The 16,459-nt window shown below is 37.3% G+C and overlaps 2 protein-coding genes and 1 non-coding gene across 4 annotated transcripts; 1 reads left to right on the forward strand and 2 right to left on the reverse strand.

The window, feature by feature from the left end:
• Nucleotides 1-262: 262 nt before the first annotated feature.
• Nucleotides 263-344, reverse strand: TRNAS-UGA. The gene has a single exon. It is a non-coding gene; the product is annotated as a tRNA-Ser (tRNA).
• A 2,896-nt stretch (nucleotides 345-3,240) lies between these two features.
• Nucleotides 3,241-6,814, forward strand: LOC121982703 (protein LURP-one-related 7-like). Of its 2 annotated transcripts, XR_006112206.1 has the most exons (4): nucleotides 3,243-3,593; nucleotides 3,976-4,185; nucleotides 5,353-6,160; nucleotides 6,336-6,478. XR_006112206.1 is itself a non-coding variant. In XM_042535811.1 (3 exons), exons 1-3 carry the CDS (start codon nucleotides 3,384-3,386, stop codon nucleotides 6,456-6,458), a joined length of 543 nt encoding a protein of 180 aa, XP_042391745.1. In that variant the 5' UTR covers nucleotides 3,241-3,383; the 3' UTR covers nucleotides 6,459-6,814. The 2 variants fall into 2 exon arrangements, 1 of the variants encoding a protein (XP_042391745.1); XM_042535811.1 differs by lacking the exon at nucleotides 5,353-6,160 and having other exon boundaries at nucleotides 3,241-3,593; nucleotides 6,336-6,814.
• A 1,010-nt stretch (nucleotides 6,815-7,824) lies between these two features.
• LOC121982717 (patellin-6-like) lies at nucleotides 7,825-9,705 on the reverse strand. The gene is made up of 4 exons (XM_042535821.1): nucleotides 8,773-9,705; nucleotides 8,566-8,690; nucleotides 8,322-8,463; nucleotides 7,825-8,246 (listed from the first exon to the last, which is right to left on the reverse strand). Exons 1-4 carry the CDS (start codon nucleotides 9,520-9,522, stop codon nucleotides 7,986-7,988), a joined length of 1,278 nt encoding a protein of 425 aa, XP_042391755.1. The 5' UTR covers nucleotides 9,523-9,705; the 3' UTR covers nucleotides 7,825-7,985.
• Between the last annotated feature and the right edge of the window lie 6,754 nt (nucleotides 9,706-16,459).

Raw genomic sequence — 16,459 nt, forward strand, 5'->3', positions numbered from 1 at the left:
AAAAATGAAAAGCAGAGGACGCTGTCTTAACTTTTGCAATAATTTAATTAGCAGGACTCTATGGTACGATTGAAGTGTTCAGGGTCCCCACAAAAAAGGTTCAACAGTTACATGACAGCTGGATTGATTCGTAAAGCATAAAAAAATGGCAGCATGACAACGTGCACGGCTCAGGCTAAAGATTTTTGGGTCCCACAATAAGATCCACCAATAACATGAGTCACATGACTGCTTGATCGATCTTGGAGAAGAGACTAAAAAACGTCGACAGCAGGGTTCGAACCTGCGCGGGCAAAGCCCAACAGATTTCAAGTCTGTCTCCTTAACCACTCGGACATATCGACGCTTGACGAAGCGATATTAATAAATAATATATCTGTGTTTAGTTAACATGTCAAAAATTTAAAAATGATATTTACAAATTTTAATAATGCTTATTTGTACATTTTATTTTATTAGTGTATCTATATTCAAAAATCTTCATCAGGTAACCCCTAGATTAATTGAAAATTGAATAACGCCATCTAAGTCTTCATCGCTTAAAGAATCGCTTTACCTAATCCATTTTCTTTAATTCCTTTCTTTCCTATTAATCGTCCTTGAGATTATGATATCATCGTAAAATATCTAAATTATCACATAAATATTCATGATTCAATTCTTAATTATGACATATTTATTGAAAAAAATCCAAATAGGATAGGTAATCGAATTATGTTGGACTTCTGGACTGACCATTATGTGTGTCTTTTTATTTATTCTAGTAATCGATGTAAAATTTTCATAGGATCCAATCAATTATCTAAAAATAATCAATCAGTCTAATTAAATTTATGATTTTATTTTTTTCCCATCAACAAACATATATAATTTTATATTTATTATTATTAGATAATATGCCATTAATGAAGATGTATTTTTTTTATCAATTTTTCTAAGAGGAGTTGGATTTTTTTTTTTCAATTTTAAATATATTTGTACCAATGTTTTTTTAGTCAATTATAAACTAACTCCATAATACAACAAAAAGACATTTAAATGACCGTAATTACTTGTTTTTTATCATTATTAATTTTTTCTACAATTGTTAACTTTCTTTTTAGTAAAATCAAAAGCGTCTCTATTTGTTTAAATCATCACAGAAGTGTTTTTTTATATAAAAGGACTCCATCCTACCAACTCCAATAAAATGATATAGTTATCCTAAACTCCCGTCACACATATTAAATCCTAAATTAATCAATTGTATTATAATAATTATAAAATTGTAGTTATTACAATATAAATGTTAGATAAACAAATTATATCTATTATAGTAACTAGAAGATTATATTTACTATAATAATTATAACAATTATAATTTCAATGACACAGAAACATAATTAAATCTGTATTATAACTATTACAAAATCGAAATTATTAATTACAATGCTTCAATGTGAACAAGAGCGAAGGCATGTGTTAGCGTACCTTAGCTGTGGCCCAACGTCTATTTTAAAATTTAGGGAAGAAACACATATATTTAGGAATTTCTCTGTACGTTTAATCATTTTTACTCTTATTCATCAATTTAAAATCTCCAAATTAAATTTTGTGATCAGTCTAAGGAACTTTTTATATATGTACTACAATTTCTATCATCAACTGATTACCCTATGTAGAATTACAATTCCTAGCATCATCATTGAACATAATTTTTTTAATAGATTAAGTAGCAACTATAAAATATTAGTTGCTATAATATGTGCAGTAATTACATTACGTCCAACCTATTCGAAATTTAATGGTACGGTAGAAGATAATAATATGATTCTATCTGAAAACTGAGAAGATGATTAGCTGGATACTCCGCTTTGATGTTGACCAAATGAAGGCCTCAAGCTGTCCTGCGTGCCATAAAGAATGTTAGTTGCCGGGTCAAGGAAGGGATCCCCGACGTTGACCCTCCGATGCTCTAGTTAGTAATTGATTTTTATAGAGGAATAGTGAAAAAACTGTAACAAATAGCGTGTCCAAAATATATAGCATCGTGTACCAGTGTTTATAGATGGAGACTCTCTTTTATAGTGTCACTATTATGTATATGTATGAATTTCGAAACACTTCCAAGAAAGGACAGACCATAAATGTGATTTGACAGACTGGAAGCTTCGAAAGTATGATTTATCTGTAGGATATTCTCTATCATCTGTGGCACAAACTGTCAAAAAGGTGTATTAATTCACTAGGTTGTGGGTCCATCACATGCTACTTTAACCAACCAATTACATCACTGATATAGTTTGACTGACCCTTCTTCCCAAATAGTTCTTGACCAGTATTTATGAATCCAGTGGATGATTCAACTTCCTTGTTTGACTTGTAAGTAATCAAGCAACTAAACGTCTATCTTCTGTGACACAAACTGTCAAAAAAAAAAACGTATTAATTCATTAAGCTATGGGCCGATCACATACTATTTTAACCAACTAATCACATCATTGATATAGTCCGACTAACCCTTCTTCCCAAATAGTTCCCGACTAATATTTATGAATGTAGTGGGTGATTCGACTTCCTTGTTTGACCTGTAAGTAATCAAGCAACTAAACGTCTAGCGTATCCGATCGGGTCATATATCCAATCAGCTAAAACACTTGGTTAAGATAATTGATACTCGGCTTCATGTTTGCATTATTTAAGGAATCCGTCTTCGAGGCCTGATCAACCGAAGGGTCCGATCGGATGAGCCCCTAACTTAACCTTCCACCCGTGCATGAGGCTAGAAACCCAGCCTGATCGCACCATAGATCCGGTTAATCCGATGAACCATTCTCTCATTTTGAATAATATCAACTACCCTTTTAACTTGACTCAGGTTAATCGATCTCCTAAACTTTAACGTGTCCAGAGAAGCCATCTTAAACACCTGTTCATAATAGATATAGTATATTAGAGTATAGTTAAGTAATTTTACATCGACTACATGAGGGTGTGGTACTTTTTTTATTAAAAATTAAAAAGGAGCTTTCGATGAAGATTCAAAACAGATACCCTTCGTATATTTGCCCAACTTTTTTCGCATTTAATTTCCAACTTTTATAAATTACACCCTTTCCCGTATCTTTGACTAACATAAACATACCATTTGATCCACAGGGTAAAAATATACGAGGAGAAAGCGTCATTCCTTGCATGCTCTCAACGAGTGTAATTTATTAAAATCTGAGGGTGAGAAAAAACAATTAGCAAATCCTGGAGGAAGTTTCCAGTAGTCAAGGCAAATACATGTACTACTCGTCGAAGTTTGCAGAAGTTAGCTTGCCGTCTTCCTCGGCCCATCCGCCGGCATTAGGTTATTAGCTTTGTCCCTTTACCTTTTCGCTCTATCGATCTCCCTGGACATGGAGGCCTCTGGTGTTCCGGTGCTTGGAGTCGGACAAATCCCGATTGATTATATTCTCCACAAATCTCTCATCGGCCACGGCCTCACGGTCCACGACGCGCAGGGTAACGTCGTCTTTCGGATCGGCCCTTCGTCCTCGTCGGGTCGCCGCACCAAAATCCTCTTTGATTCAGTCGGAAATCCCTTGGTCACCGTCTTATATCTCAACGTTAGTTCTTCTTCCATCTTCCCTTTTTACTAAAAATTGCAATTTTTTTTATCACCAAATAGACCGTTATGATCTACTAGTGGATTAGATTTTCTAAGTTTAGTTTGATCGGCTTTAAAATCAAAAGAATGAATTGGTCAATACATTGTCTAGGTTATCCATAGTCGAGTAGACGTGTTGGTAAATAGAAGTTAAACCTGCAAATTGCGATCTGAACTAACAGTTTCATGCTTTACTGGGAAAGTTATTTTGATGTGGTTGGTGCTGATGTGGTGGTAAACTATAGCTTTGGTAATTGTGAATTGGAGATGCCTATGGTTCTTTGTTGTAAGTCTTTACTGTATTTTGAAGATTCACACTTTTCCTTATTAACATCTTGTAGGATGAGTGGAGATGTTTCAGAGGGAACAGCCAGGAACTCGAGGACTTGATCTTCACAGTCCACAAGATTTTGTACTATCCATCTAACACCGAGCTAGATGTTCTCTTATCAAGTGCAAATTCTTTGGACCAAAAAACAGGCTTTAGGCTGAAGGGCAATCCTTTTAGAAGAGCATGCACCATCATACGGGGGGACTCAATTGTGGCTCAGGTAATCCTTTGTTTTTCCTCCCCTCCTCTTCTCTTGGATTTTGAGTGCTTCTGGAATATCATAACAGTTTTCCAGTTGGCTATACGTTTTTTTTTAAAAAAAAATGGAGTATAGGGTTAGGCTGTAATATTCACTGGATTATTACAAACATCAAAGTTCCATGAATGACTATAAGTTCAACTGTGGCCTAAAATTTAGCTTGATTATGAGCAAGAACACTGCCCAACCTTCTTAGATGAATCAAGTTCTAATTTGCTTGACAACATTAACAAGAAACCGAGGAACTTTAGTTCCCTTTAATAGGTTAAAAAATTGTTGGCTCCCATCGACCACACCAAGAATCCCTTTTTTTGATGCGATGTAATATTACATTTTCTGTGTTTAGGCATTGTAGGAGACATGTATGGGCATCAAAATGTTGGTTTTGAAGATTTATTGAACTTGTTTCCTGTTGTTGAGTTGAAGACTTCCTTTGTTGTGACTATGGTCTTCAGGTAGGAGTATATTCCATTATCTTTTGACATTATTCATAAAACAACATGACAAATTCATAATATTCACAATGGTACTTACTTGATGCAAAAGTGTGTTCTTGCATCATGCTTTTCTACAGAAAAGGTGTGGTCATTGATGCAAACATACGCGCATTAATACTTGATGCTAATCTAAATCATATCACACAAAAATTAATTATTAGAATCCTTCATATTTCTTTTGTCATCCTTCATATTTCATTGATGAATTTGTTGATTGTGTACTGTTCAAAGACTGGCTCAATAGCAACATCAGAGAAATTAGATAAACTTGAGGCATTAATATATAGGTTCTGTAATCAATCGAATTTGACTGACATTGTAATAATGTTTGTTTGTTACTGCTGACATTTAATGAAATGAAAATGGTTTCTATCATAGTTAAATTCCTACATGAATGTTTAGTTGACGTAAGAATCAAGGATTATGTGAAAAGGAGATTTTGGTTCTAGCATACTTGGCTGTTGTTAGATGTTTTTCCTATGCAAATATATGAATTGGGAAATGAATCAAAATCAGATAATCATGGATAATTGAAATTTTATCACTCGTGTCTTGTTGCTGTTGCAATTGCATCACGTTTAGTGTGCTATATGCTGATGGGCAACTTAGCTCTTTTTGCTTTTCAATTCAGAGGGCTTTGCCTTGTTGTTGGTACTAAAAGAAGGAAATCCTATCGAGAAAGGAAAGTCCAGGGCAACGATTTATGTGTCTTGCATTCCATGACTTAGTTGATCTCTAATGAACCATAGTGAATTTGTTTCTGTTAGGAAAAATGTTGATACAGTGTCCTTATTTGGAAAATGTAAGACAATGTTGTTTCACAAAACTGCTTTCTCATCACTGATGCTAGTTTGCCTTGATTTGCTCCTTTGCAAAACTACAGTGGGAAGTAGATATCTATAATTTGAAGCAAAAAGATTAAATTTCTTGTTTCTTGATTACTTCTTCGTGATGAATATTAATTAAGTGAAATATATATGAATGGTATTAATAAGAAATTAGATTGATATATGGCTAATCAAACTACAAATAACAATATCAAATTTTCAATTACCGTTATAATTAGACTAAAATCCTACTTCAAGTAATTTCATATAGGCTAATTTGGAATAAGTGTCTATTGTATATCTAATTATTCAACAATAACATTGTAAATCTTTGCTAAGTATTATGTTTGATCTCCCTCTATCATTTGCATTATTAATCCTAATCTATTCAGCTTGTCTAAATTCACTAGGGTTCCTATCCGACATAAACTTCGTGTCGGGTTACTTGGCTATTCTGGCTTCCACGAGTATTAAAAAATTGTATTTGTATTGTCTTCCATATTCTTCCCCAATCAAATTATCAGGGTTAGCTTTAGCAATCAAGTTCTTAATTCCCAACAAGGTGACTTCAGATTCGTTAGGGCGTTTCCTCAAAATATTCCCCAAATGATGGTACTGTACTAGATTTCACTCGGCTGGTTTCTTTGAATTCTTTTTTCAGGTCTTTGCTATGTATATACTTAGTTCCTGATTGGGATGGATAAATTACGACTTATAAGCTGGTTGAGTAATTGAAACGCTTACTCTGGAAACTAACTGTAGAATTATATTTTCTTTTGTGATGCAGACAAGTCTCTTGTACAAACTCAGCAAGATAATTTACTCAAGGAATAAATTTCGACTTACTGTTTATCCGGGAAATGATTGTGTTCTAGCCATTTCTATGCTTATGGCATTTTTTTGGCGTTGACGAGCAAACAGTGAAGTAAAAATCAACTCATACAGATTGACATCCTTATTGTTCCAACCAATAACTTAAAATCTTCATAGAGGGCATTCTTTTTACATTACTCTAGAGCAGCTTGCCTTCCCATTTGTCGTGAAGCGCATGGATCAGAAGCTCAAGGATAACTTTTGTAAGAGATTGAGCAGTAAGAATGACAAGTCTATTGAGACTCCTCTGTGAAGATCTCTATAAGGATGGTTATGTATTATAGCTTTCTCTTCCTTTTCGACATATAAAATTTGTATATCATATATTCCTCTTCTTTATATCATGTCATGTATTACATATTGAATCAATGTTTGTGGTGAATTCAATTTGAAGGCAGCCTCGCATGAACTGCAAGATCAACCAAATATCTGACTTATCGTGCGCCACTCCCAGCGGATAAATACAAACCTTGCCCAGATCCACTCCTTCCAAATGTTCAAAAGGAACTTTCCCATGTTGGAATTCAACCTTATGACAATTGGGAGTTGGACAATGATACCTCTGTTTATGCTTTAATGTTTGAAAAAATTAAAACAGTATGATTACTGACCTGACTGATGTTATTGAATTCGGCTGATCAAACATACAAGTGCTTACCATGGTCAAGACTGAAACAAGTAAATTTGATCAAATCAGTGGTTAGTGATATCGTTTTAAATCGACTCAATTAGTATACAATAATTTCGTACGCATCCATGACAAATTTACATTTGAAGTTTGGACTAAATACATTATTACTTTATGCACGATATACTCCCTGTAAACTGTTCATGTAGTCATTTTTTGTTTGGGTTATAATTTGCAGCGAATTCCATCAGATTCTCTCCTTTCTGAAGACAGTTTGATTCAGCGTTAATCAGATTTGCCCATTCATCAGACGTTGCATCGTATCGAGTAGTTGAATGGACAATGGAGGTACGGACAAATGGAAGCGATACGCAGAGACCACGCCATGCACGCAGTTGCGAGCACGAAGAACTCGATCAAATTTCATTTCAAACTCACCGCAATTCTCGCCACTCCATCACTGCTCTCTGTCTGCCGTCTCTCTCTCTCTCTCTCAAACTGTCTCCCCCTCGATTAGGGGAATAAAGCACCCACCATAAGTCTTTTATAAAAGCACACGCCACCTTCCCCCACCACTACACATCTTTCCTCTGCCACGCCCCCCGTGACGGCCCCCTCCATTGACCGCCTCCAAATTCCTCATCATTCTTTAGCCGCTTAAAACGCCTCTAATGATTAATTAAGTCTTGCATTGGTAAAGAACAGCCTTAATCGAATGCCGATCTTAAATTAAGAGTGATCATATGGATCCACTCCGCTTTTTCCAAGACGAAGATGAGAGAAAAAAGAGGTCTCGTTGTCTTATGACAAGTAAATTAATCATACAGGGAGTAGCTAGTGCAGTGGTAGTAGCAATCGGCGTAGGAAGAAGATTAGGAAAAGCTACTCATTTCCATGTCTAATACTAATAAAGAGCAGCATAGTGGCTACTTTAATTTAATTTGACTGTCTGCGGACGAAGTATCGATAGGCCGCCACCTTCCTTCGCCGGGAGCCGGTGTTGTCCAACGACAGCACCATCTTTCCGGCTTCCTTGGCGGTGAACACGTCGTGGATTGGCTCTTCCGCCGACGCCGGAATCCTCCTCGTTTTCTCCACGACGATCGTGTAGCTCCCGTGGTCGGTCGGCACGTACGCGGCGCCGTAGTCCAAGTCCCACCCGCCCACCGCAATGTCCCACGCTATGGTCGCTCCTCCCTTGTCAATTTTGAACGCGAGCTGTAATTTTTCTTAAGAAATTGTACCGATGAAGTATATTTGCGGAGTACATACCTCAATGCCTTCGATTTCGAGGTCTACTTTTTCGCCGCCTTTGATGGCGAACTCCGTGGCCGGCTTGGGCGGATCGTTCTGGAGCTCACCTGGGCGGCTCAGCCCTCCGTACTGCACCGGCACGAACTCCGGACGGATGAACCTGCCCGCAAATTAAGAGGACATGCTTATTTGCGAAAAGAAAAAATGACGAACAATTAATAAGGAAATGCAGAGGAGAAGAGGGAGGTTCGGTGTGGGTCACTTGTAGAGAGTCTCGGTCACGTTTCCTTCTCCGGCGATCACAAATTTGCTTTTGGTCCTATCAGTCAGGAGAGGGCTTATTACAGCGTAGAGCATGCTGAAGTACCATGGGACATTGACGAACACCTGCAAAGTTGAGGCATTTAATGAAGACAGAGATACGAGAGGGAGATGGAGGATTTGGGCCGTGAGAGGAAACGAAAAGGACCTTTCTTGAAACCATTTCGGGGTAGTTGTCCTGGAAGAGAGAGAGGATGTGCTTGGAGGCAGCGCGGAGCTCGCGCTTGGGCATGTCCCTGAGGTCAGTGACTTGTATGATGGCGTTTACACCGCCGGGGCGGAGCTGGAGCTGGCGGACGCCGCGCTCCATCACCTGGATCCGCCAACGGAGAAATCGCTGCAGCTTGCCGGCGTCGCCCAGCACGCGCTCGTACACGGCCTTGTCCTTGAAGACGCCGTAGGCATTGTAGCACACGGGGTGACCGCCCCGGTCCCAGCCGTGCATGTACGCCACCACGCCCTCCAGCTCCTTGAACCCCGCCAGCTCCTCCTCCGCCACGCCATCCGCGCCGAACTCCGACCGCCACTCCGCGCACCGCAGCAGCATCGCGTGCGCCTGCCCCGCGTCGAAGTCGCGCGCGCGAAGGAACTTGAGGAGCACCACGTCCGCGCGCCCCGAGGCCTCGTCGTCGGCGGCGGCGGAAGGAGGGGGCGGCGCGACCGGGACGCCCCAGATGGAGATGGGCTTGGCGGCGGAGGAGAGCAGCTGCTTGAGTTCATCCAGGGCCCTGAGCTCCGACGGCTTGAGGGCAGACAGAAAGTAAGAGTCCTCGTCGAAGGAGGAGTTCTGGAGGGCGGCGGCGGTGGTGGCGGCCTCCATGAGGGAACTCAAAAGGCTCCGTTTTGTGGCTGGCTTGGGCGAAGGAATGACATCAGGGGTAGCTTGAGCTGGCTCCATTGGACGCGCCTAGTACAGCAACCGAGTGGTTTGTCGTAATGGTGGTGGAGTGGGAGGGAAATGAGAAGTGACGGCGAAGAGAAGAAGAAGAAGAAGAAGAAGAGGTGGGAAGTTAAATTGAAATGAATTGAAGTGGGCGTGACATTATGATGGTGGCGTGAGGGAATTCTTTTTGCTTTGATTATTCGCGCTTTTGGTGCGACGGGGCAGGAGGCATCGATAGCCCGTGATTAAGTTTTACTACTTCAAATTAAATTCTTTTAATTTCTTTCAACTCACTTTATTTATTTATTTTTTTTTTTTTTTTTTTTTTGAGGGTTTCCCCTGTCACTGACACTCTACAGCAGATTTCGAAATCCAACTGTTCGCAGTTTATCATTACTTTACTTTAAAAAAATATCGAGGCATCTAACTTTTATATTTACTTTTTTATTAAAATCACGAAGGGCATTTAATTTTCAAAAATAATTTTTATTCAATATTATTATAGTAATTATAATTCATAATCTATCTCATCAATATTATATTATAATAATTATCACATAATTTATTTTCATGATTAGTATTATACTCTAACACAACCTGTATGATTAAGATTGAATTAATTATTGCATAATTAATTATGAAATTTAAGTAAGTATTGCATAATTGTGAAATTGTGTTTTCCTGACCGTAAAATCATGGCCATCTGATTGCAAGTTTGTAGGGTTGCCTAGCCACAATTTCACAATCTATTGGTTGCGGCCTGAGAGGCATTTTACAATCACTCATGGTTTGGCCAACAATTTCAAGGTTGTTTGCAAATCGCCTAGATCAGGCCATGATTTTGCGACGGGGAACAGCTGCCTAACTTCCAGACGAAGGTAAAATTAAGATTGGATTGAATCATCCGCATCAGTCCGCAGGGGAAACATTAAGGGTGCGTTTGGTTCAGGGTTATTCTTGATAACCTTAGTTATCCATTCAAAGTTATCAATAAAAACCTTGTTTGGTTTAGGTATTCGATGATTCTCGAGTAATGTTCCATGCCCGACACGTCAGTAAAAGGGTCATGTAGCCCGAAATCGGAAAACCTCAGAAAACTAAGGGTGCGTTTGGTTTGCACCGTTTTCATTTTCATTTTCTGGAAAACGCGCGTTTTCTAGAAAATAGAAAACGACTTTTTGTCATTCTCTGTTTTTCTAGAAAATGATAGCCAATTTTTTAGAAAATGCCCGCGAAAAATGCAAACCAAACACCGTTTTTTTAGAAAACGCGTGTTTTCCAAAAAATGAAAATGGAAAACGCGCGTACCAAACGCCCCCTAAGGTTTTTCTTGATTCCGGGGTTAACGAATTTTTTTTACCAAAAATACCCTCCGATAAGAAAAAAATATGGAAAAAAGAGAAAAAATGTAAAAAAAATAAAAAAAAATGTTTAAAAAGTTTTAAAATTTTAAAATATAAATAATTTAAAAAATTTTAAAATTTTAAAATATATAAATTTTAAAAATAAAAAACAAAAAATTTAAATTTAAAAAATTTAAAATTTTAAAAAATTTAAAAATAAAAAAATAAAATTTTTATAAAATTTAAAAATAAAATAAATAAAAATTAAAATTTTAAAAATGTAAAAAATTAAAAAATATAAATAATATAAAAAATATAAAACATTAAAAAAATAAAAAAACACATTAAAAAGTAAAAAAATATACCAGAAAAAGAAAAGTTAAAAAAACATAAAAAATAAATAATAATAATAATAATAATATGTATAATTGATTTTGTAACTGAAGGGTAATACGGTAAAATATTAAACTAAGATATTCATTAAAACCTTCAAACAAATAAATTTTTGTTGCATTACCTAAGTTGAACCAAACAAGTTTTAGTTATGTTTTATTCCCCATAACTTTAGTTATGTGATTATTTAGTAATCACATAACTAAGATTATACATGATAACTTGAACTAAACGCACCCTAAGTTTCACTGTGGTGTTACCCAAGTTTTTTAAAGTTTTATGTTTTTTTTTATCAGGAAGGGAGAGAGCAGTTAAAAAAAATAAAGTACGTTTTTTTTAATAAATATAACGGTTAGGTGTGTTTTTAAATGTTAGGTATTTATTAATTATTCATGGGCTACTTGGCAACAAAATTTTCTTTTAAAGAAATGACCTTAACTGTAACTCCTACCTAAATTCCTTTAAAAAAGGGTCATAATAGATTTTGAACTCATTAATTAACCTCCCAGTGAAGAATGAAAATTTGCATATGGTTAAATAAACTACTTAACTTAACTAGCTAAAATACTGCTTTAGTATTTTTAAAAATTAAAATGACCGGTTCACATATTTAAAGTTTTGAAATATTCAAATCATATCCCTGGTTTTAAATTATCAAATTGCATATTCCATACCCATTTTATCCCCTTTTACTATTCTCAACTGCAATATAACAATCAGTTATTTTTTTAAATGATCGATTTATATTAAAAAAATTATTTCTCTCAATATATTTTGATCAAAATTAGTTGATAGGCCAAAGAGTTCGGAATAACATGGAACTAAATCCTATATATTCGTTTAATTTTCTAAATTATATGTATGTCCTCAAATATCAATTTGACACACTATATTGAGAGCAATAATTTTTTTTAACACTAATGTGTTTGAAAAATCTGATTCGTGCTAAAAAATCATTGCTCTTGATATATTATGTCAAATTGATATTTAAGAGTATAAATATAAATAAGAAAACTAAACAAACATATAGAACATAGTTTCATATCATTCTGAATTCTCTAGGTTTATCGATCGATTTTGCTCGAAAATGGTTAAAAATGACTATTGACCTAGAGAACTCGGAATGACATGGAATAAGATCATATGTATTTGTCTAGTCATCCTAATTATATTTATACCCTTAAATATTTATTTGACTTAATATGTTGATAACAGTGATTTTTTTAAACACGAATCAGATTTTTCTAACATATTCGTGTTAAAAAAAGTATTGTTCTCAATATAACATGTTAAATTGATATGTGAGGGCATGAACATAATCAATAGAACTAGATAAATATATACTACTTGATTTCATGTCATTTTAAGTTCTCTAGGTCTATCAACTGATTTCGATCAAAGTCGGTTGATGGACCTAGAGAACTTAGAATGACATGGAATTATATTCTATATGTTCGTTTAGTTCTCCTAATTATATATATGTATAAATATCAATTTGACACACTATATTAAGAATAATAATTTTTTTTAAAAATATAAATCAAATTTCTGAACCGATTGTTATATTGTAGCAATCGATTAGTTGAAGTTCTATGATTATGAACATTAACTTTAATCGAATGATATATTGTAGTAATGATTCCTTTTAATATAATAGGTTAAATTAATATTTGAGAATATAGATATAATTAGGAAAATTAGATGAACATATAAGATTTGATTCTATATCATTCCGAGCTCTCTTGGTTCATCAATCGATTTTGATCGAAACTGAATGATGGATATAGAGAGTTCGGAATGACATGAAATTAAGTCACATGTGTTTGTCTAATTCTCCTAATTATACTTATATCTTTAAATATCAATTTGAGTCAGTATATTCAGAGTAATGATTTTTTAACATAAGTCAATTATTTAAAAAAAATAATGAATTGCTATATTGTAGCAATTGATTCGAAATAAATTTAGTTGATGAATAGTGATACATGATAGGGGGGTTGGATAGCTGACGTGGTCGAAAGTCAAGCTCATGTGACGGTCAAAAGTCAATCCCACGGGCCAGTCAGAAGTCAAACTCACGTGGCAGTCAGAAGTCAAGCATACGTGGCGGTCAAAGGTCCAGCCTACGTGGTGGTCAAAAGTCCGCGGTCCAAATCGGGCATAAGCGACGTTCAGGGGTCAGGGCTACGTGGCAAGGATACACAAACCAAGGCGTATAGGTCGGGATATACGGACCAGGACGTACAGGTCAGGACATACGATTCAGAACTTACGGGATAAGACTTGCAGAACAGGATACACGGACCAAGGCGTACAGGTCGGGATATACGGACCAGGACGTAGAGGTCGGGACATATGATTCAGGACTTACGGGATAAGACTTGCAGAACATGATACACTGACCAAGGCGTACAAGTCGGGATATACGGACCAGGATGTATAGGTCAGGACATACGATTCAGGACTTACGGGATAAGACTTGCAGAATACGATGCATGGACCAAGGCGTACAAGTCGGGGCATACGATTTAGGACTTACGAGATAAGACTTGCAGTATAGGATACACTGATCAAGACGTACAGGTCAGGATATACGGATCAGGACGTACAGGTCGGGACATACGATTCAGGACTTACGGGATAAGACTTGCAGAACAGGATACATGAACCACGACATACAGGTCGAGATATGCGGACTAAGGCTTACAGGTCATGACTTACGGACATGCAGAACAGGATATATGAACCAGGACGTACAGGTCGGGATATACGGACCAGGTCGTACAGGTTAGGATAGACGACCTAGGCTTACAACTCCGGACTTACGGGATAAGACTTGCAGAACGGGATACGCAGACCAAGACGTACAGGTCAGGATATGCGGATTAAGGCTTACAGGTCAGGATTTATAGGATGAGACATGCAGAACAGGATATGTGTGCCAAGACATACGATTCAGGATGTACAGGATAAAATACGAAACAGGACTAGCATACGGGACAAGACTTAAGGAACGACAAACGAAAGCCTCGATTGGCAGGGCAGTAGGCGCAGGTCTGGATCTACCGAGATGGACCGAATGACAAATACAGGGCTGAACGTACAGACCTGAATTTACGAGACAACAAACACAAGTCAGAGAATGCACCAGGGAATGCAGGTCTGTGCTTACAGGCCAAGATTTGCAGGTATGAAGACCCAATCTAAGGTTAACAGGCCGGGGCGAGCATACACTATACGACAATCAATCCAAGGAATCATAACAATTCGTCAGAGAATAATCACCGCATGTCAATGGATATGCTAACGGTCTATGACTCATTGCCCACTGATCCCTCCTTAGAGCTATAGGAAGATGTCATGTGTCATTCACCGTCAAACAAATCCTGACACCCGACATTTCCTGACACTCATTAGACTCCAGAAGTACCCACTGCCATATAAAAAGGGAGGCTTTGTCTCTACGCAGGTACGCTCACTCGTCTTTTCACATTCATGCTTTACTTTTCGTCCTTTTACTGTGCTTCTGAGAAAAAAATATCTAACTTCAGCGTTGGAGGCCGCCTGACCCGGGGATTTTTTTCCTGGTTCTTGGTCTCTAACGTGAGGGGGGCTTGTTTGAGTGTGCGCAGGAGACCCTCGCCTCATCGTCTTCGTCATCACCCCTCGTCACTCACCCGTGGGAACTTTTCTGGTAGGTGCCAGGTCAACAAGGCGTCTCCGCGACTTTCCGTCAACAACGAGGACAACGCGACCAACCTCTGTCCGACTCAACTTTCGGACATAATCAAATAGTATTCTGAATTGATTACTATATTGTAACAATCGATTCGAAACAGTAAAAAGGGTAAAATGGATATGAGGTAGGTGATTCGATAATTTTAAAACTTTATACTTAGGTATTTCAAAACTTTAAATAAGTGGTTCAATAATTTATAGTATAATTATAAAATAAAGAGTGACCTTCTAATATTTCTAATTGAATATTATTAGTATAAAAATGATATCCCTCGCTCCAAACACCTGAATATCGTCAGCTTCACACGAAAATATACGACGATGTTTTATTGTAATATAGCGATCGTTCATACGAAACAGATCAGACATAGATATTATTGATCGGGTAAGGCTAGGCAGGAGCAGGTGCTGAATCGGACCGAGTTAGGTCATGACAGGACGAGAAGCTGTTGACCGCCAGACAAGCTGTGCAGTTAAATTGAATTATGGAGCGAATCGAGAAGAAAAAAGTTATGAGATGTCAGGCGAAGTCTCTTTTGTGGCTTTTGTGGATGGGACAGGCTACGCAAAGAGGACAAAGTTTAGTGCAGGGCAGGCAAAGTAAGACGCATATCAAACCTTGTACTGATCCAACCAAACCTTCTGTAATTCTGCCATAGAACACGAGAGAGAAATAAAATTATAAATAAATGTATTATATATTTTATATAAAGATCTCTTCGACTCTTCCACATATTTATTAATTATTATTAAATTTATTGATATTCAATGGTTAAAAAACTAAAAAGGACATTTGATTATTTTACATAAAAATGTAGTAGTCCTTGCTGCAACTGTACGTAAGAGAGCGACTTCGCGAGAGAGAGCGAGGAAGAAAGACCGCTGCAGCATGTGGAGATGGGCCCCTGTCGCGCAGCAGCAGAATCTGCCTCGACCCACCGCTCTCTTGAAAGACGTCGGACGGTGGGACACACCCGCCATGCTCGCGTTGTTCGCGCGACACCGTCCTGACATGCATTTTTCTCCGTGCTTTTCTATCCCCGCCCACACCGGCAAGCAATGAAAATCTTTTCATAGTTTATATAAAATACCCCCCGTTATACTATGCAGGTAACCACGAATATGTGCAAATTCAAATACGTTACTTTTGCAATAAAATTAATTGGATTATTAGATACTCAAATTTGGAATGCAAGTGATGAAGGTGCATTTGCCCATCTCCTATCTCTAGTTTGCACGCCCGACACTCATCAGTAAGGAACTCTAGCCGACAAACTGCTCTAGCTCCGTAAGAGCAACAGCCTCGGCCAAACTGCTCAACTCAAAACCTCGACCAGAGCAGTAAGCAATCGGAGAAACCCACAAGGCAACGAGATCACTTTGATGGTGGGAAAAAGGTCCAAAAAAAATATATGAAAAGATAATTCAATTTATTATCTCTCGCAATTTAAATTCCATGCTTTCCACATGTATTCAGT

Source organism: Zingiber officinale, chromosome 1B, assembly GCF_018446385.1.
Source record: "Zingiber officinale cultivar Zhangliang chromosome 1B, Zo_v1.1, whole genome shotgun sequence".
NCBI lineage: Eukaryota > Viridiplantae > Streptophyta > Magnoliopsida > Zingiberales > Zingiberaceae > Zingiber > Zingiber officinale.

What these genes read in the sequence shown, in the direction of transcription:
- LOC121982703 (XM_042535811.1), top strand. Translation starts at nt 3,384, where the DNA reads ATGGAGGCCTCTGGTGTTCCGGTGCTTGGAGTCGGACAAATCCCGATT. An exon ending in TCACCGTCTTATATCTCAAC is followed by an intron (nt 3,594 to 3,975) that starts GTTAGTTCTTCT and finishes AACATCTTGTAG; the next exon opens with GATGAGTGGAGATGTTTCAG. An exon ending in GGGACTCAATTGTGGCTCAG is followed by an intron (nt 4,186 to 6,335) that starts GTAATCCTTTGT and finishes TTTGTGATGCAG; the next exon opens with ACAAGTCTCTTGTACAAACT.
- LOC121982717 (XM_042535821.1), bottom strand. Translation starts at nt 9,522, where the DNA reads ATGGAGCCAGCTCAAGCTACCCCTGATGTCATTCCTTCGCCCAAGCCA. An exon ending in GTGACCGAGACTCTCTACAA is followed by an intron (nt 8,464 to 8,565) that starts GTGACCCACACC and finishes ATTTGCGGGCAG; the next exon opens with GTTCATCCGTCCGGAGTTCG. An exon ending in TCGAAATCGAAGGCATTGAG is followed by an intron (nt 8,247 to 8,321) that starts GTATGTACTCCG and finishes AAAATTGACAAG; the next exon opens with GGAGGAGCGACCATAGCGTG.